Source organism: Typopeltis vanoorti, chromosome 17, assembly GCF_054136105.1.
Source record: "Typopeltis vanoorti isolate ZY-2024b chromosome 17, IOZ_Tvanoo_1.0, whole genome shotgun sequence".
Classification (NCBI taxonomy): Eukaryota; Metazoa; Arthropoda; class Arachnida; order Uropygi; family Thelyphonidae; genus Typopeltis; species Typopeltis vanoorti.
This window is the reverse complement of record NC_143565.1, coordinates 74,846,866-74,868,697: the sequence shown is the minus strand read 5'-3', so window position 1 is coordinate 74,868,697 and position 21,832 is coordinate 74,846,866. Positions and strand designations below refer to the sequence as shown.

Sequence of the window (21,832 nt, the reverse complement as noted above, 5' to 3'; positions counted from 1 at the left end):
TAAAAATATAAAAACAGTTATACAAATGTAACAACTTATTAAAATCTTACTTTAGTAGTTCACTGTGTAAGTCGTTTTAGCAAATTAATATTCAGGAAATTGGGGACTGCACATAATTGCTAATATGTTAACTTGCAAAATTCTGACACAAGGTTGTTAACATGATAACGCACTTATGAAAATTTATCAGAATATTAACATTTAAGAGCAATTTGGAGGAATAATTCAGATGAACACAACGTTAAAAGTTCCAAACAGAAAGTGATCATTCAGTAATATTTACTTCTAGTGGTGCCCTATTTCCCTCAAATGCTAATCCCCTAAGCACAATCATATAATTAACGACAGTTATTGAACAAATATCAATTACAAAAATGTGTCAACGAAAATTAAAATATAAACAGAACATTTTAAAGATACCAAGAAATTTTATACTTGGTTTTAATGCTTTTCATAAGTAAGCAAAACAAAGTTTTTCGCATGAAATTTATTCAAGTCTTTCACAGATTTTTACTAAGAATGTCAAGCACCTTTTATCTAGTATATGAGATATATATGATTCTGCATTACTTCTACCTTGGTATCTCTCCCAGATCTGACTCCCACTTAAGAGACCCCAATGAGTCGAAACCGGTCTGGGTAGTTGCTCTTCCTATTATGCATTGCATTATACACACCTGAAAGGGTGATGTGCTTAGTATGCATCCCATACATATAGTATGGGATACATACTAAGGCAGGTATTATAAAGTCATTAGCATCTATATACAAGTAGCTCAGACGTGAATATATTTCACTCGCAAAACTTTTTTTTGCTTATTTGAGAAAAGGATTAAAACCAAGTAAATTTCTTGCTAACTTTAAGGTATTTTACAATCAAGGTAAAAAAAAAATTCTACATATAAAGTTAGAAGAATAAACCTTATCATACACAAAAAACGGATTTTAGAAACAAAGATGGAAAATAAAATTTTAATAAAAATATTTTGATTACAAATGTTAATAACACGGTTTTCATCGGGGGGGTTCCCTTCTCTTGAGATGGGATTGAAAAAATCGTATCTACAGTTCTGTATTGCAAATTAGATTGTGCTCTCCATCAGAGTTTGTGATATTATGCATTTCTGTAGTATTTCCTTTTTCTTTTCTGTCATCATTCAATTTTTTCAGTATACCGGTGTGAGGTTTGTGATCTTTGCCATCTTCAGTATTTTTTTTGTCTCCTAAGTTCTCTTCATCGTCGTAGAAATTTGTCAGCCTCTTACTAAAGTACCACACTCCCACGTTAAAGAAGAGACCTAAGCCAGTAAATCCGATGGATACTCCCTGTAGATAATAACGAAATTTCTCGTTATCGTACAACCAGCAATGTCCAGTTTCTCCGCATTTCTGTTCCCATACGATGCAGACAGCGTCGGATATCGCTCCAGTTAGCATTGGAGAAGGAATAAAAGCTGAATCAGAAAGTAAAGTTAGCAATTTTAATTCAGTTTTGGTTCAGTTTAATTTCATGTAGATTACTCATTTAAAAAGAGTTTATATCAAGATTAAAACACACATATTACAGCAATGAAACATACTCTTCTTTATATAACTATTAATAAATCATTAATAATAATAATAATAATAATAATAATAATAATAATAATAATAATAATAATAATAATAATAATAATAATAAATCATTCTTAAATCTATATTAACAGTCCCGGTTCACATGATGTCAGGTGTACATAAAACCATCATGCAACTGAGAATACTTTATGCATTATTGCGTAATTATACTTATTTGGATTTTCGTGAAACGTACTTGTTATCACGTTTTACAACATGGTTCACATTTGACTAGATAATCTGGTAAAATGTGATGAAAAGTACATTTCACGAAAACCAAATGAGTATAATTACGCAATAATGCATGAAGTATTCTCAGTTGTATGATGGCGTTATGTACACTGATATCGTGACCACTTGAATTGTTCATTGCTGATCGCAATTTTTTTTTCAGTGTCATATTATCGGCTTATGCACTTGAGTTTTTCGATATTATTCAATCTAAGCAAGATTTTCGGTATTAGTCAATCTAAGCACAGATATTCTTCTACAAAATTGAAAATTAGTTTTCTTAAGAATAATATTTCTAAATACTACACAAATATTTAGCAGTATCGTTATTGTGCACAAAAACAAACAAAATTCTGAATATTATACGAAATTTCTCCATGGTACATTAATACGGTTAGGATAAAGTAGAGTAAAGAATGAGAAGAATGAGAATACCTACCAAAAAAAGTAAGAATAAAATCATACATTCCTAAAGCTAAAGCTTTATCTTCTTCGTCAACACATCTGTAAATAGAAAACATGAATCATTTATTAAGAAAATGCATTTATTTTAGACAGGAAGAGTCATAAATTAAAGATACCAAGAAATTATATACTCGGTTTAATCCTTTATCCAAGTGCATTATGAAAAGGTTCACTACCCAGAGATATTTCACCAGTTTCGAACTTTCTCGTCAGTAGGAGCCAGACTCAGAGGTGATACCAAGGTTGAAGTAATGTAGAAGTCATATTTGTATACACGAATTGCCAAAAGGTGTCATCACACCTTAATATTAGAATACTCTGAATTACAGATCGTTGTTGGATGAATAATGCACAGCATTATACATACCCGTAAGGATATGTGCTTTGCATTATGGGATACCAACACAAGTGATGTGAGGTCATTAGCTTCTTTATACGAGTTGCTCCAGTCCTGAAAATAGTTCAGGCGCAAACTTGTTTGCTTACACTTCGATAAAGGATTAAACTAAGTATATAATTTCTTGGTATAGAAAAGTCATGTTTGGATTTTGCTGTACGAAGCAAGGAATGGAGTTTGGTTAGAGGAATGAAAGAAGTGCTAATTTAAATTACCTGAGCATTTTAGCTTACTTTGGAGATACCGAGCTGATATATGGTAGAGATATAAAACCTTTCTACATTATTATCTTCAATATGGTGAGTAAATGGATTAAATAGCAGCTTATTAATAGTCTATGAAAGGTTGAAAGAAGAAACTGTAGTTCTTTCGTTATCTCTTTTTCTTCACTGAGAAGAGAGCAAGCAGGATTAACTAATGTAGAAATGATGCAATAATTTTAGGGTGGGTAATTATGAGATGCACATGAAGATATCTGTTATTATGTGTGTGTTTTCTGTAAACAGAGGTATTCAATATGTCCGACACACACACGTGTAAGTTTGTCATCCAGGAACAGGAGAGAACCTTTAATTTACAACTCGGAGTTAAATTGTATTCTTCGGTTCTGCTGTTGAAATGGTTCAGGAACTCTTGGTGGAAATAATCAGAACCATGACTCCAAGTTAAGATCATATATATATGTGAAAGGTTTTTTACCTTGGGGATAATATATATATAGCATACCAAGTAATTTTATAAACTTGTTTTTTTTTTATTCCTCCTTTCAAAACAGTTAAGTTTGCGCCTGAACTTAGTTCAAGTCTAAAGATGGTACAACACCAGGGCAACTCGTTTGTAAAGGAAGGTAAAGCTCTGATCACTATTCTTAGTATTTCCCATAATGTAAAACACATCTCACTCACATTATGGATTGGGGGGGGTCACTACCCAGACCGGTTTCAATCTTTTTTGAGGTCTCCTCAGTAAGTAGCTAGAACTGGAAATACCAAGGCTTTTAGTAATACAGAGAATTATCAACTTTACCTATAAAAGTTGCTAGAAGGATTTTACTTTGAATAAAGAAAAACACATCTCTTAGTGAGATGTGTTTTACATTATTCAATGTTTTACATCATCTTAGTGAGATGTGTTTTTGTATCATTTTTTATCAAGTTATTTGAAACGTTTTGAAACTCAATGGCTACCCTGAGTGTCGAGTTTTCAAAATTCGAGTCATCCGAATTCAAGGAGAACCAGTCTACCAGTCCGGAACTTTGGGGGGGTTGGGCGCCGTAGGCGTCAGGGGGGGAGACACCCCCTTTAGTATATATATATTTATATACCTCCCTTAGTGCGTGTATATATATATATATATATATATATATATATATATATATATATGGTACTGACATTTCCACATATATATATATATATATATATATCGAAATATCAGTACCAGGAGATAGTTGGAGTGATGACAAAGAAAATGAAAAAATTGCAAAATATCGCGATTTGCATATCGAAGTTGAACGAATCTGGCAAAAGAAAACAAAAGTTGTTCCCATAATAAATAAATATATATATATATATATATATATATATATATATATATATATATATATATATATATATATATATATATATATATATATATATATATATATATATATCTCCCATAATCTTGTTTTCACTGGAACAGAAGTGATAGCATTTTCCACTGAATATATATTTCCCAGTACAAGAAATAAAGGATTATTCATGACAAAACCGAAGTTCTGTTTGTAACGAATGTTTCTAAAATATGAAATAACTGGAATTATGCAATGGATCAGGAGTGTCCTAGCATTTTACATAACTTCTCTTTTAAAAGAATCATAATCTCCTCATTGGGCACATTAGTAAAGAGAGAAATCGCATCAAAACTGGCCATAATTTTATCCCTCTCAAGACATGTCTTTAATAATCGAAACGAAATGTTCAGAATTCTGGACGAAGGAGATGGTAGAACTTGTTAAATCTTTTCCATCTTTATTCAAATGTTTCAAACGATTATACCAGGGAGAGTCAGTGCCTTCCAGAGTATGTCTCAGTGGAGTGTTTTCTTATGAATTTTCAGGATTTATGTAATCTAGGAATAAAAGGATGTTTCGAAAGTATCTCTAGGAAACTCCGTAGTATTCTTCAGGAAAATATTAGTACGCTTGTGCAGTTCACAAATTGAATCTCTTTCAAGATAAATATCTGTATGCAATAATTGTGACATTATAGGTGAATATGTACTATATACGGCACTTATAAAAGCAGCTGGCAATTGATAACTTAACAAGTACCTTAATGCCACGAGAGTAGCTCCAGGATTAGCAGCAGACTCAAATATTGAAGACAAGCACAAGAGGATCATGAAAGGAATCAGCATACTGCAGTCTTCTGGGCAATAACCACTTATAACAACATTGCTTTCTGCACAGGAACACTCCTGGAATATCTGTAAGTCAACAATTATCTTTAGATAATGGTATATTATATTTTTCGCAATCAGAAAAACATTAATAGTGTAATTTATTTTATATTGCTATATGAACAGATGGGATACTATTTATAAACATTTACTTGCGGAAAATTCTTACTGATAAAATAATTTTGAATGCAGGAAAAGTAAAAGAGTAAATATCAAGCTTGGGGTTTTTTAATTATTAAATACGATATTACTGAAGACGTTTTACATCATTACATAATGGTTAGTTAGGCGTTAAGGGGGGGGGGATGAGTGCTGCCAAATCCCTCCTTGGATAAGTATGTGCAACTTTTTTTTTAATAAGACTTTCTTTTTCACTACATTGATCAATAAATAGAAAGCTGGATTTCGACCTTGGATCAAACTCCAGTGGTTAGAACTCTGATTCAGAATTTCCTTGCTCGAAATCAAGTCAGAACTTTCGTTCACGTGTGCTTGCATGGTATCTAGAGAGCATGTGAGAATCAACATCAACTAATTAGCATTGGACGGGATCACATAGAGGTAAGGTTTTTCAGGTCCTCTTAAAGTCTTTAATTTCATCAATAAACCAATCATAAGGATACACCCAATTTATAGGGATAGTGCACTGGTTTATTGCTTCAGCTATTTCGGCTGTAATTCCAAACGACCAATCGTTCGGACTTTTCGTTTGTTTTTCTTTTCTTTTGAATTATGACAGAAAGAACCAGTGACAGAGACCCAGTGTTCAACTGGATGGTATGTCTACAATGATCCAAAAACTCCTGCCACCTCCATATGAACCTATCCTACTCCTCGTGTTTCAAATAGTCCCTATGACGGTGTTTCACTTTATAGAGGATAATCCTACCTATGATTTTCCAAAGGCACAGCATAGAAAACGACTAAATAACGGAATCTCCCCATGTTCAAGAAGAATTCATATTTCGAGCCAAGAGTAGCGTTTTTGCGATTTGTATTGTATTTTAAGAGGAGTGAAAAACATCAGGCCTGGTAGCAGAAGTTGGTTCTTTCGGCACAACAGTATTGAACATACTGCACTGCTGATGAAGAACTACCCAAAATCAGTGGTACTGTAAAACGAAGTAGTTATACAGCAGCCTATTAGACATTCCGCAAATTCACAAACACTGTGTGTGTGTATGAATTTTATTAAACTCTCGGTTATTATTCATGTGTGTGTGTGTGTGTGTGTGTGTGTGTGTGTTTTCCGCCATGATAATAACTGAGTCTCTTTAACAGTTAATATTATAGAGTTAGTCATTAACTGAATCACTCTAGGGTTTCAGAAACTGTCGCAATTTAAAAAAAAGCTACGTACCAGTTCATTTGTGGAACCATTCAAATATGTGCTGTAGTTGTTGCATCCGGCATAACAAGGAGAAAAATAAGTGAGATCGCCATCTGATGAACAAACGGGTTGAAAAGCTTCGGTATTGCATCCACATCCGCTGCTGCAGTTGGTAGTTACATTTAGAAGTCTGTAATATAAAAAATCTCGTGATGCTGAATACTTACTACCGTAATTTGTGATTGATAAAAAGTGTTTTATGTGACTTAAAACCACGAAAGGTTGTCAATGTATATTTCTACCGTGGATAAATTAAAGTGTGTTTTTTTTTTATTGATTTTATATTTGGGTATTTTCATTTATTTTTTACATAATCCGAAAATGCGTTCTAGGAACAATGCATCTTTTTAAACGTCAGGGGCGATGGGCACAGACGTGTCGATCCAATTCATGTGTCTAAAATAGCCAAAAATCTAAATATGAAACAGGAATCACAAAAGTTTACGACATAAAACAAGAACGTTTTTCATTTTACACATTTTATATTACTAACCAATAAAGATTACAAAGTCTTGCTTACCTACCCATTTTCTAAGAATGTGCCATGCATATTTATTGCAGGACAGCTCATAAAAATGAATGCCGCTAGTCTAAGCATAAAAAAAATCTCACGAAACACGATGTATCCCGTTACGTAACGTGGTCTTGGCTTAAACTTTTGGATGATCGCGCCACCAAGCAGCGTACCTACGAACACTGCTGACATGGGCACAGAACCTGAAAGATAGTAAACAATTAAATCATTATGTCACTGCTTAATATTTAACTTTTATCCGCTGATCGAGAGCGAGAGAGATAGAGAGATTGAGAGAGAGTTAATAATTAATTAATTGAAGTTAATAAATTATTCAGTTAATAAATTAAATGAAGTCAATCGTTTTTGTTTTTTTTTTGAAAACAAAAGGGGACTTCGCCAAGTGACATCCCCTTGAACTCGTTGTTGTGTATGGAGAAAAGTTCAAAGAAGCACCAAAGTTTTTCATTTAAATTCATTAAAATCATTGCACCAAAGTGTTTTTGGTGCAATGAATTTAAAGCGGGCCTTTGTGACATTGAAGGTCGACATTGCGCATTCTTCCAGCAAGACAGAAAACAACATTTCGCATTAAGGGCATCGTTCTTGAAGAATGGCGAGTAAAATTGCGAAAATATCACAACTGGAGAACTTGAGTAAGTTCACTGTTTACGAAATTGTTCACGATGTCCCTGACTTTCTAAAAGTGCTCCTGATGAATGCGCCGACAACTATCAGTGGAGCACAAGTTAACATGCATGTGGGGATGTTTCTGGAGAATATCTTGCGATAATACAGCGACAAAGGCGAAGAATTTCTCGCTCGCATAGTCACAGGAGACGAAATATGGAATCATCACTTTACCCGGGAAAGCAAACAAGTCATGACCTGGAAGCATCCAAAACTTCTGCGAGCAAAAAATTCAAAACTGTTCCCACTCCCCAAAACATCATGAGATCCCCAAGGCATTTTATTGTGGACTTCTTGCCAAAGGCAGGAACAATCAATGCAGTGCTCTACTGTTCAACATTGGACTAACTGAAAGCCAACATTCGATGCAAACGAGCAGGACTCCGGACAAGCGGTGTGGTTTTGGGTCACAATAAAGCTACTCTATACACTGCGCACACAACCCGTCAGTGGTTGCGCTGTAATCGTTGGGAAACAACTCTGCCGCATCCCACCCCATACAACCTAGACGTAGCGGCTTCAGACTTCCACTTGTTCGGCCCGTTCAAGAAACATCTTTCTGGAAGATATTTCACTACAGATGAGGAAGTTCATCAGCTGGTGCGATGTTGTTTACTGGGTAGGATCAGGGACTTCAGTATTTGTATGGATAAACTGATCTATTGTTAGTACACGTGCATCAATAAATTTGAAGAATTTGTGAATAGTGCCTACTTACTTATTTCTTGGTGTATAATTTCAGCCTCCTATTGTTAAACATCCAGTCATTTTCATAGCTTCCAAAACAGAACACTGACTTATTTTCCACACGAAAGATCTCTCCTTTCGATCCCTCCGTTAGTTTCAATGATACCCTCTCACTCTTGTATTGGCTTTAATATCGAGCACAACCCAACGCAACTCATCAAAAACGTGGTGCCCTTTTTCGTTTGTAACTGCATCTCGCCATCAGTAAATATACAGCACTTTATAAATCTCATATCCGCCCCATCTTACCATGCTGTTCTCAGATGTGACGTTCTGTTCCAAAAGCTTTCCTAAGAATGCTCAATGCTTTCTAGACAATCCGCTTAAGCGTCTATTGCTCCCTCTCAAGCTTTATCCAATGGAAATCACACAGACGATCTGTTTCTGCATTATGTTTTTTCTCTCTTCACAGGTGCTGTTCTACTGAACTGGCCACGACTGTTCCAGTACAGTCATCTAATTGCATAAGAACACTAGCAGAAAGCTCATATCTGATCATCCCCTGAATATATATATATATATATATATATACACTCCGGATGATGACCTTAATATGTAGGTCGAAACGTTGGGAAATTAAAGTAATTATTCTTAACACGTTGGAAGTCTCCATAATGTCTAAAAATGAAATAATAAGTTTTGTACTAAGAACTAAGAAATGAGTTAGCAATTGAACAATGAACATTAGATCCAATTACTCAAAAACGGATAAATTGGATTTCAATAAATATACACCGATTCATTATAAACTCCGTGCGTGAATGATTAAATTTTGGGTTAATTCAGTTACTGAAGTCTGCTGACGGTGAATCGTACCGGCTACATGTTACTCAGTCTATAATATTTCCATCCAACAAATACGTACCGCCCTAGTCTGCCGAGAAAATTACCTTCGCAACAACTGAACAGGCTGCCGGTTTAAATCCCCACATAGATCTAGATGTTCGTAAAATATCTTTACATGAGAGATGAATTTCATCAAGTATGAGACCAATCTTGCTTATTGGAGGCTTGAGACAGCTCGATAAAGTTTTCTGTTTGTTCATCCACCCACAATACTAATGCAAAATATTTTAGACAAATGAAAAACCTCAAGTTCTTGGAGAATAATTAACACATGCATTGTATTAGATCTGGTAAAACTGTTTTTAGCTTTCATAATGTTATAACATGTTATATAAGTAAATGAAAAAAATCATTTTTAATTACCTGCGAGAAGATTTGCCTTTGAAGCTGACAAGCGAAACTGCGTCTCCAAGTATTTAGGGAGGAACATATAATAACCTTCAATGGCGTTCATATGAAAGATCAGAGAAATGCATTGGCATAAGTGTATTGGGTTTAGTAATAACCTCTTTACTGCTTTGGGGATGCCTGTGGGGAAAAAACAGGAACAACACTTTAAAAAGAATCGGAATTGAAAGGCCTTAAGAATTTAACATAAAAAGTATGTACAGTATATCTGTGTGAGACGATGCCGAACGATTTAAGTCAACTTATTCGGTAATAAGTTGGCTTCATGTGATATAGTTAGTACTCGTAACTACATCGCATTAAAACCGTAAACTAGAATAAATCCTCTACGCTTTTTACTTTCCAGAGGGAGTACTCGAGGCTGTCGGTTTGTTTTGTTGAAGACTGACATGCACTCAGTCTGCATTCTCAACAATTACCGAAAGTTGGTCGAAGGGTATCAGTGATTTTTATAGGTATCCGGGAAAGGGAATAGGGAAAAGGACTCTACATCTCGTGATCTATAACATTTTCCAAGAGCAAAATCTACTTGCCGGTGCCATTGATCGAATGAATTGGAAACCGGCTTAAAAAAAAAAAAAAAAAAACAAGTACAGAACAAGCTTTATTCAGTGATTAGAATTGAACTTTTAACGGTCTTTCTTGTGGTAGTCTTGTACGATGAAAGTAGGGACCATTTTCACAAAACTACACAGGCACCCAGTTATATCTTACATCAGGGGTGTCCAACCTTTTAGCTTCCCTGGGCCACATTGGATGAAGATGAGTTGTTTTGGGCCACATAAAATACACTAACACTAACGACAGCGCTGATGAGCAAAATAACGTAGAATATATAGTTAACATATTTAAGTAATTTAAACTTCATTAATTCATGAATTTTTTATTATAAAAATAAACGACAAGACAGCAAAATGAAATTAGTGAGATGTTTGACATTGTTTTTAAGACACTAATGCTTCGATATTTGGTTCGATGGAAGTAGTTGCAATTCTCAGTGAGTTTTCAAGGTGCTCATCGGATATTTTGGTTCTAGTTTTATTCTTCGTGTGCTTCATCCTTGAAAATAGCTGCTCACAAATATAGGTGCTTCTAAATAGCAATGACATGAATAAGGCATGATTATAAGCGAGGGATATTTTTCTCTGGGAAGATATATCTTATAGAAGTCCAGTAAAGAGACATGATCAAATTTTTCTTTAAGATGAATATCAGATTGTAGCTCTATGCATTCCATTTGAAAATTGGCAGGTAATATTTTTATGTCGACTGAAAATGGAGTCGCAAATATACCAAAAGATTGATGATTTTTCTGGAAATCTTGAAATCTGTTCTCAAATTCTTGTATCAAATCAAAAAGCAAGGCTGCATATTTTTCGTTGTTCACAGGACTGTGTTTAGCCAACGTGTCGAAATGCATAAAATTGTTTGCCTTAATTTGAGATTGCCATAGTTTCATTTGGAATGCTGTTATTGTTTGAAACATTGTGTTGATCAGTTGGTTTTCACCTTGAAGACGCATGTTTAACTCATTTAAATGAGCGGTCAAGTCTATACTAAAAATGGCAAATCTGTGATCCAGTTTTCATCGTCAAGTTCTGGCACAAATTTAGTTTTTGATTCCATAAACGACTTGATTTCATTTTGCAAATCATAAAATCTTTTCAACATTTTACCTCGACTTAACCATCTTACTTCCGAAAAGTAAATGATGTCAGCATCCATAAATTTAAGGAATTCCTGGAATTGGCGATGATTCAATCCCTTGGCCCTTATGAAATTACAGCCTTGATGACAATCTGCATCACGTTATCCATCTTTAAAGCTTTTGTGCATAAATTTTATTGGTGTACTATGCAGTGATATTTCATCATACGTAAATTTTGGGAGGCAATTGCATCGTCTTCTATTAATTTTACAGCTCCATCTCTTTTACTTATCATCGCCGGGGCACCATCAGTAGCTATACCAAATATGTTACAATGGACAAAGAAAATCGCTTTCACGTATTTGTCACTGCTTCGTATAAATCTCTTGATTTCATTGTGTCTTTTAAGGGCACTGAAGAAGCTATTTCTTCAGTGATATTATATTCGTCATCAATACCTCTAATAAAAATTGCCAATTGAGCTGTATTAGTAGCATCAGTACTTTCGTCTATCGCCAAAGCATAACATTTGAAATTAGCAGCTCTACTCTCCAAACCTTTTTCGATAGATTTTCCTATTTCTTCAATTCGCCTGGTATAGTCTGGTGAGACAAACTGATTTTAGAAAAATCCCCTTTTTTGTCAGGGCAAATTATATCTGCCACGCTTTCCATACATTGCTTAATAAACTCACCATCGGCATACGGTTTTCATTTTTTTTTTTTTTTTTTTTGCTATCAGGTTTGCAACCACATAGCTAGCTTTTACAATAGAATCAGTTTCAGTTGTTATTTTTTAAAAAAAAACTTTGTTGAGGTGGTAGACTTTTTTTTCAGTTCCGCTATTTCGTCTTTATGACACATTCCTTGATACGCACTAAATTTCGCAGCATGTTTTTGCGTGTAATGCCTTTTCAAATTGTAGTCTTTTGAAAACTGGCACAAATTCCCTACAAATTAAGCAGATTGCCTTAGTATTTGCCTCGACAAAAAAGTAGTCATCTGTCCACTTTTCGTTGAACAATCTTTCTTCTTCTATAATTTTTCTTTTTTTTTTTTTTTTGGTTCGGTTTTCTTTGGAGGCACTGTGGAAGCCATGCTGGAATTTTAAAAAAAATAGATTGAAAATTAGAAAGCAAGGTTTAATAATCGCTAAATTTTTACAACTAAAAAAATTACTTGCCAAATCGCCACAAACACAGGTAACGTCAGCACCTATTTTCGGGGTCAACTCGACTGTTTACAAGTACACATTGAAAACAGTACCAGCGTAGTACACATTGAAAACAGTACCAGCGTAGTACACATTGAAAACAGTACCAGCGTAGTACACATTGAAAACACATTACAAGTACACATTGAAAACCGTACCATAGAGAGACATATATTGCGTGGTAAAAGTAGGAAGCAACAGCGCTAGCGCACGATTTATAATGTCGAGAAGTAACTACTCGCATGGGCGGCAATTTTGAATAAATACAATTATTTGAGAATGATTTTATGAATCTCTCATTGCTAAAGAACGTGTTAAATTCAAAAATTCAGCGCTTATAAATTAATAGCATGTTAAAATTGTATTTGTAGTGTTATTAATGGTTTTGATGGTTTTGATTTACTATTTTTAGTCGCAATCTCATAAAGTTTGTAAGTTTGCGATTTTTTGTTGGGCCGCATTCATATCCGTCCTGGGCCGCATGCGGCCCGCGGGTTGGACAAGCAGGTCTTACATCATATTTCTTATAGATATTATTATTATTATTATTATTATTATTATTATTATTATTATTATTATTATTATTATTTATAAATACAATAATCACTACGGAAAGGCCACACAAAACTTCTACATCCCAGACATGATAAACAAATTGCCTTTTGAATACAGAAACCTTACAAACTACAATAGCCTGAAAAGCGCTCTAAGGACATCCTATGAACAAGAAACACGCACCCAAAATACCATACAAACTTTATGAAACAGAATATATTCGTTCAGGCTTCCAGTTCAGTGACGCATCAGGACATTCCAAGTTATCGCGCGCGTGTGTGTGTGTGTGTGTGTGTGTGTGTGTGTGTGTGTGTGTGTGTGTGTGTGTGTGTGTGTGTGTGTGTGTGTGTGTGTGTGTGTGTGTGTGTGTGTGTGTGTGTGTGTGTGTGTGTGTGTGTGTGCGCGCGTGTGTGTGAATTTCTCAATCAATGGCTGCAGTGGAAATCAAACCTATTAAACATAGACTTGATTTCGCAGCTTCCCAACACAGTATACAAACCAATAAATAATAATTACCTGGTGTCATCCTCAGATAAGATTACAAGTAAACTTCGGGGATGAAAGCTGAAAAATTACATCTCATCCAAGACTTTAAAAAAAATGAATGTACCATATGTAATCAAACGCATGTAATGTTGTATCATATGTAAACAAATGCATGTAATGAATGTATCATATGTAATAAAAAATTATCACATCCTCCATGGAGTCAGCAGACTTGTTGTGGAGGTTCATTCAACTGACAACATATTTATCGTACTGAATCTGAAAATTCTCAATACTCCCAATATTAACAACCTATTCCGATAATGCGTTTCATTCAATGTGCACTGGGATGAATACTCTAAGTTTCATACTTCCCTCACTCATTCACTGACTTTTATTTAGGAAAATGTTAATTAACTATCAATACATCTCGTATGGAATTTCAAAAATATATTCCTAATATGCATATTTCTTCCTCAGTATTCAAAACCACTACTTGCCTGAAAGTTTTAATCCAGCAGTCTTTGACTTGTTTTCTTCTTTTTCTTTAGTAGATTTTGAAGAACGTTTAATTTCCCTTGGAAACATAGCAACAGGGATTGTGAACACAAATATAATGAAGGCTAAAACAAGAAGTCCAATCCACCAAGCTCCCACCCATCTCGGATCATCTGATGTATATCCTGGATCATCTGAAAATAATAATATTCAGCAGTAATTATAGTCAAAAATTTCACATACAGGTATTGACACAGATTAATATATTCTAGAGAACTTTCATACACTTGAATAACTACAGGGTCATCTTTCGTCCTAATCATTCTTTCCATAATTTGCTTTAGATTATGATAATATGAATCCAGCATTTTTGACTCTGCAACCTTTACGAGATTATCATCAGTTTATGTATTTCCCCCCACCCCCTAATTTTTGACACATTGATCTGGTCAGCACACGATGTTTTAGTTGAATATGAAGACGGGCATGGTTGTGTCTTATATCAGTCCCTTCCATTTCCTCTCTTATCCGTCAAGTATTCTTTTGTTTAGTGTCATCTGTTAACTTCAATTTCTTCTTCATTCTTAATGACTAAAAATGAAATTACTTCCAAGCTGGCTACTGATTTTATAGGACACAAAATTTTCATATCCATAGTCGCATCCATTTTCTTGCTGCTGGGGTAATGGAACATAAAAATCATAGAAATGGCGGATTTTATGGATGGTAAAATATCATAAAGAAGCATTGCTCTTTGCAATTTAGGAAAAGATCTCACTAGACACAAAAATGAACTGAAAGAGCTCAATATGTCCCACTGTTGCCATTGGTTTTTTAGCTCTAAGAAACCGCAAGTATGCATACTTAAAAGGGAGTACATCAATGACATTCGAATACAATAACAATATTTATTACTTTATTTAGATTTAGAAGATTGGTAGATAAGTAGATTCCGTGTGTGTGTGTGTGTGTATGTGTTTCTTGTTTCACGTTACTATTATAAAAAGCAGTTTATAAGAAATCAATTATTTTTGCTTCACTTGTCATTCCTGAAGTGGAACCATTACTTCCGATAAACTGCTTAACATTTATAATTTATGGTCTTAACAGAAACATTGTTTGTTTAATAATAATTAAAGAAGTTTACAATTCGTCAAAAAAAATCTTCTGCCTTCATACTTATTTTCTACATCTACTTACAGAATGGATCTTCGTAGTATTTTAAGCAGATCGAGGACAGAGTGAAACCCAACACAGGTCCAAATATCCGTAAAGCAAACATTATAGCTGGAAAATAAATAAAAAATTTATTTAGAATATAAATCAAAATTAGGCGGAGAAAAATAACACTAGTGAAATAAACAAACTGACATAATTGCATTTGTTCACTTCAAGCCATACTTCAGAATTAACTACATCCAGTGCATGAAAGCTTGTCGATAACCTAATAGGCTCTAATCACCAGTTTTGTATTCATCAAATCTCGACTTCTTAAGATGAATTTTCATTAAAAAGTAAAGTATTATAGTTGCATTCTATAATTATTTTGCCGACCGATTCGTATTAAATAAGAAGTAATAGACTTTCTAGATAAAAGAATGACCCAAGATTGCTCAGGAACAATTTCAGATCATTATTGACTCTAAACCTCTCACGCATCATGTCCACTGTGGTGGACAGCTAATATGGTTTACTTCACATCTCCATGAGACAAGTTTCGTAACCTCTGATGCATGCAGTCCACCTTAGTGGGTTTCCTCTGCATAGTGGTGTTATCTAGTGGCTAAGAATACGACTTCCACAGTCATAAATTGCTTTTAATTTGCACTGTGTGGCCAAGATGGCGGACTGGATGGCAGCAATTCATGCATGAGAGGGTTAGTAGAGTTTTTGTTTAATATCAACTAATAATGGCACACCAATTTGACAGGAAAAATTCTAAATTAATCACATTGAAATGCATTGATATTTAAAAATGAATGTAACTTGAAGATAATGAACTTAATTTTAGAAAAAAAAAGTGAATCGTTACTTACTCATATATGCTGGGAAGTCTTGCTTATTTACATTGTCATCTAAGTAAGGTAATCCTATAATATTAATGGTTACAGATCCAATTCCATTGAGCGCATGTGCAATAAAAAGCATACAAAAAGCCGGAATGGCTAGAGATGCCTTATCGTCGTGACAAGACTCTTCCACACCGGCCATACACATTTGATGCTCTGTGTTTGATAAATTCGTGGCATTCATCGAATCTAGGGACAAATTATAACCTGCACCATAGATGAAATACGGGAGTACTGTTAGAAAGCAACTGAAGATGACCATGATCATTCCTGCAGCAATAAGTCGTGGCCTGTGGAAGCCTCTACTGTAATAGCCAATCACAATATTTCCAGATATAGGACCCACATTTTCTGCTACCAGCAGCACACCGCTTGATACGCTATCAAATCCAAATCTTTTCTCCAATGTAGTAATGACACCAGTAAAGTAGAAAAAAAACCCTCCCTGCAGTACACTCAGGGCGGAAATCACTACCAAGCAAGCTTTGGGATTAGCAAACCTTTGTAGCCAACCAGGAGTGAAATTACCAATTCCACAAAGATGGTCTTTATTAATCTCCTTATCCATGATGGTTTTTATGGACTGGAAAGAAAAGACAAATCTGTTCATTCATTATGAATTTAAAAAATGTTAAACTAAATTTAACCATGAAATTTGAATTAAGATCTCTCTCTCTCTCTCTCTCTCTCTCTATGCCTTTCTTACTAAATATTCATAATACCCGATAAAGAAAAAAAGGAAAAACACTGCCTTTATAAATTAATTTATTAATTAAATATTGTCAGAAATATAGTGCTGAGTTAACTGTTTTTATAAGTTATCATTTGTGAAAATATCAATACGTAAAATTTCAAAATATCTTAAATGGCCCTTTAGCAGTCATGTGAATGCTGCAGTATAATTTTGGTATTTTGCTGGATTTAAGTAAGTCTTCAGTTGCTGGGTTATCTGATGTTTCATTACACTTCAATCCTACATGAAATGGTAATGTGAAAATATTACACTGTGTTGTCATTAGATGGTTGAGAGAATCAATGCAATTCCTTGTTTAGGGAATGTAACTAATGCTATACGAGGCCAGTATGATCACATCGCATATGAACCCACTTTACGTGTGTTCTTATGCAATGTTAGCACAATAAAAATAACCGAGTTTCCGTGGAGAAGACTGTATTCTGAAGGCAAGAAAAATAATCAGTTGTCTCTGGAATTCAAACTGCAGCTTCTATTGATTTTTTTTTTTCAATTTCTACTAATTATTCAAGATCTCTCATATCATTTCGGCTCTTTCCTATTTTGATTTTAATAGAAATGATATCAACATTTGAAAATAACACTTAAAAAATTTTTACCAATAGTATCATCTTCCCATTTGTACATTGCAGATCATATGATTGGTGACGTGTTCAATAAAATATCGAAAAGAATAATGTGCAATGAGTTATAGCACTTTAAAGCAATAATTAATTGTTGAAACATTCTAATTTTATTATCCATATTAATTATATTCAGAGATCACTTCATTCAACATCACAGGTTCAACTATCTACGCGTATAAGACAATCCACGTATTAAATTAAATATTTTTAGTAGTTTCAGTATTTGTTTAATCAATAACTTCACATTTTAAAGACAAAGGATAGGTAAGCAGAAAATTGTATTTGCTTACCATACGGTGAAAATGAATACTTCAATGAAATATAAGCCAGCTAGAAATAAAGACTCGTTTGTTTCAAATAAACAAACTTGAGTTGGAATTTAAAGTCACTTTTGTAGTGGGTGGTTTCATCTTTTTTTCTTATTCTATAAGTAAACTAATTTATTTAGGAGTTTACGTCTTGTGGTGTCTTTCATAAGTTCCCCCGTATTCACTGACTCGTAAATGGACGAATTGTAAATAGTAGACGTCATTCGATGGCAAGTACAACTTCATGTCACGTGATTCTTCTTGTGACGTGCATCATCCACTTAGTACTCGACGCGTTCCGTGACCACCAGAAATATGAACGGAGGTGGGGGGGGGACGCGATGCTAAAGAAGAAGCAGTTTGTAAATCATACACATGACGTATTTATATTCAGCAACTCAAGCATGAGTATAATTAATTGCAGATAATTGAAGTCCAAATTTCGTTGAAATAAATGCCGAAATGCAATGACAAAACTTTAAAAAACATATTAATAAAATAGACGGACGAATGTACAGCAAATAGAAGACAAAATACTGCCAAAGGAAGAAATTGAATGAAAAGAAAAGAGAGTCGGGTTCATTTAATGTACAGGTAACTAAGTTGGTCAACTACTTTATTACCCATGAGGCAATTGTCTTATTTGTGTCATTTACATGTGTTTGCTAGGCCAGTTTGTCTCGTTTTAAAAAACTTTAAAGGGAAAAAAAATTCTCCGAGAGAGAAAAATATTCCCATATCTGTCAAAATTAATTTACAAAGTGTTTGAAAGGCGCTTCCATCAGTAACAACAATACTAGAATAAGTGTGTACATATAAGAAGCATTTACTTTGAATAAAATTGATAATCAGACTCTGTTAGTACGATTATAAAGTAAGAAAAAAAATGTACATCATTTCTCAAAAAAATTCTAAACTTTCAAAAATTAAAAATTTGAACCCAAAATACATGTTTTAGTTTCTAGCGTGATGGGAATTCAGTGGGCTATTTTTGATTAGCGATTTGAAGTGACGGTTATACAAAGTCTCATCAGTACTCAGTTTCTTGGATTTACAACCACTATTACAAATCATTTTTCTCTAGAAGTAGATAGAGTTACGTTGAAATCGTTTGATTATCAGCCTTTTATTTGAAAATTCTGGGTTGCGTTACTGAGAACGACAATGTCGCCAAGGATGAAAGTGTTGTGCCTTACTTATGCGATTTCTGCTCCATTAAAAATGACAGACTTCATAAGCATCGAGAAAAACTACTGGAGAATCTTTGAATTTGTTAACAGCTGGTTTGGGAGAGAATGCAATAACAAAAATAAATATTGGTTATCAAACTTAAAAGTGAAACTAAGTGTGTTAATGATTTGAACGATGGATACATCCTAAGAAAATTCTCCACGATAAGAGTGAAGAGTGGAGAAAACCGCCAAAGAATTAGCTGAGCAAAATTGACACTCTGTATTTTTTTTTTATGCTGCTCTCGCCCATCCACCTGGGAGAGAGCTTAGGATTTCTTTCCTATTTATTTTTTTTTATTAATTTTATATTTTTGCGTTTATGTTTTATTTACTTTTAGATAGCCCGGAAATACTACTCCAGAGACCACAAATGGAACATTTTCAAGTTACTTCTAACCTTCATTAAGTGAGACGGTGCTCTCTCACATGGCTTTAATGTTTATCCCAACGAAAAATATGTCATTTAGCACCTTGATTATTATCACAATGGATTCAGCTCTGTTTTTGTATGTGCAGGGATTTCGGGCCAAAACAATGCAACGGCTCATCGTACCCTAAAATTATTCTTTCCCCATTTCAAAACTCTAGTTGGTGCAAAATGAAAGATTACATCATCACCACTATTAAAAAGGTAATAAATAAATAATAAAGGCTATTCTAGTAAAAATGTTCAAAACCCAGGGATTCTAAAAATCTTTTCGACAGTGGCGCAAGCGCTGTGCTACATTGTAAGAAATTCTTTGAAGGAACCGGGTGTGGATAGCAGATGAATGTAGGATAACCAACACGTTATTAACAACCTTAAACATTTTAATGCAATCTAGCTTTAGCTTATCTTATCTACAGAACGAACAAGCACAGAAGAACGAACGAATCTCCACGATATAAGAAAAGATAATTTATAGAAAGATATCTCCGATTTCAGCAGTATTACCACACTTAATATCAGATATAAGTAATTACGTATTAAGAAGCATCGTTATATAAACTCTGTTGTAGTATTTGGGGCTGAAAGGTCTGGGTAAAGTTCCACATTTGATCTCTTTCGTGGCTTTGATATATATTCCAGAATCAGAGAATTCCTTCAAATTAATTATGCAAATTTCATTCAGTTCATTAGAAATCCTGCGTATCACATTTCTGAGACAGAATTACTAATTAAGTAGGCAATATTTTCTGTAAGCATTAAATGTGTATTTTGTTTTATTTGTTTAAAGTGCATTTAACTCTTCAGAGTTCTTTACGAACTGTTTAAAATTCAATATTATTTCTACTGCATTAATGGCCCTATAGAATTACCATAAAAGAATATTAACATAGAACTTTTATCGGGCGAAGTTGTTATTATGTTGATCATTTCAAAATTTAAATAGGTATTAAAACGGATAACTTACGTTGGTCGAAGAAGTGCACATAAATAATTGACCACGAATTACTGAGGCAGATATGAATCCAATTTAAATACGGCATATAAATCACTAACTGCAGCATTTAAACACGATTTGGCGCGTTATACACCATTTCTTCACAGTCGCAAGTGTGACTGTGAGATAAGTATTATTTAACTCTGAAGGAACGTCACACAACCAGCCACCCTAACTGGTCGCCCACAGTAAAATAAATATAAAAAGAGAATGTTGGCAAAGAGCCATTAAAAGGAGTGATTCCTTTCCGGAAATCACGTGTTACTAATACACGTGATCATCGAGTATTTTGGTAGATAAGCGTGAATCTTATTCTTAGCCGATCACAAAAACTGGAAAATTGTTTCAAAAATCAGATAAAAAAGTATAAGTTTTTCACATATACAGTAATGTATGAAACTCACGATGTTGTTTCTTTAATAGTGAAGGGAATAAATGATTATAAAACGCAACCGAAAGAGGAAATCCGTCCTTGAACTGATTTGCACTGTTAATCCTTCCAAAAATATCCTTGAAGAAAACTCCAATGGCAACTCACAATTTTTGGTGATGAGATTTTTTTTCAGAATGTCGCCACTCTCATAAGCGCATTTTATTCTTCTTGTATTCATTAAAATGACAATTGTTTTCATCATTCTTTCTTACTTCTGCATTTCGTTGAGTCGATTGTGAACTGCAGAGATACTCTAGTACAGTGGTTCTTAACCTAGACCAGTGGCAGCCCGTACATAAGCACTGCGGAACTGTAGCATTCCAAAGGAAAAAATGAAAAATTTTAATTTTGTTTCTGTTTTTAAATAACAACAATGCTTACAACATTATATAAATGCAATACAACATGTTAAAGGTTACAGCTTATGTCTCGATATTGATTGAATAATTAATAATTGGAATTGTTCGATTAACGCTTTAGATTACGTAACCAATACACGGAGATCTAAAGCAGTGTCGATATTATCACGTACTACCAATTGCAGCCAAACTCGCCGATATTCGTTTACTTGACACTGCTCTTAGGGCAGTGTATCGTACACTTGCGCTGGTTATTTCTGTCAGAAACGAAACTTTTATTATTGGTGTTTGTTCGTGGTGAGGATGAAATATTTTTAATGAAGCAATTTTTTAGCATGTAAATTTATTTATTAATAAATGGATTACTGATTATGTAAAAAAAATATTTTTTTTTATTTTGTATATGCAGCACCCCCACTAGCCCGCGTTATCGTGTGGCGCACTTCGTTGATATTGCGTAGCACTGTAGTCCATTGAAATGAGTGA

At 34.1% G+C, this 21,832-nt stretch overlaps 1 protein-coding gene across 3 annotated transcripts in view; it reads right to left on the bottom strand.

Moving 5' to 3' along the window:
* Window positions 1–972: 972 nt before the first annotated feature.
* LOC150097498 (solute carrier organic anion transporter family member 74D-like) overlaps window positions 973–21,832 on the bottom strand; it is a 34,784-nt gene continuing 13,924 nt past the window's right edge. Inside the window, exons 1-10 of one of the 3 annotated variants that reach the window (XM_090407392.1) lie at window positions 20,525–20,642; window positions 16,178–16,793; window positions 15,342–15,428; window positions 14,144–14,335; window positions 9,698–9,862; window positions 7,062–7,254; window positions 6,508–6,667; window positions 5,020–5,174; window positions 2,285–2,349; window positions 973–1,454 (exon numbers count right to left, since the gene is read on the bottom strand). In XM_090407392.1, coding sequence (XP_090263518.1) covers window positions 1,063–1,454; window positions 2,285–2,349; window positions 5,020–5,174; window positions 6,508–6,667; window positions 7,062–7,254; window positions 9,698–9,862; window positions 14,144–14,335; window positions 15,342–15,428; window positions 16,178–16,793; window positions 20,525–20,545 — 2,046 coding nt within the window. In that variant the 5' untranslated portion in view covers window positions 20,546–20,642 and the 3' untranslated portion in view covers window positions 973–1,062. Of the gene's footprint in view, window positions 1,455–2,284; window positions 2,350–5,019; window positions 5,175–6,507; window positions 6,668–7,061; window positions 7,255–9,697; window positions 9,863–14,143; window positions 14,336–15,341; window positions 15,429–16,177; window positions 16,794–17,880; window positions 17,996–20,524; window positions 20,643–21,832 lie in introns of those variants that run through there. The other 2 variants (XM_090407393.1, XM_090407391.1) reach the window with 2 other exon arrangements.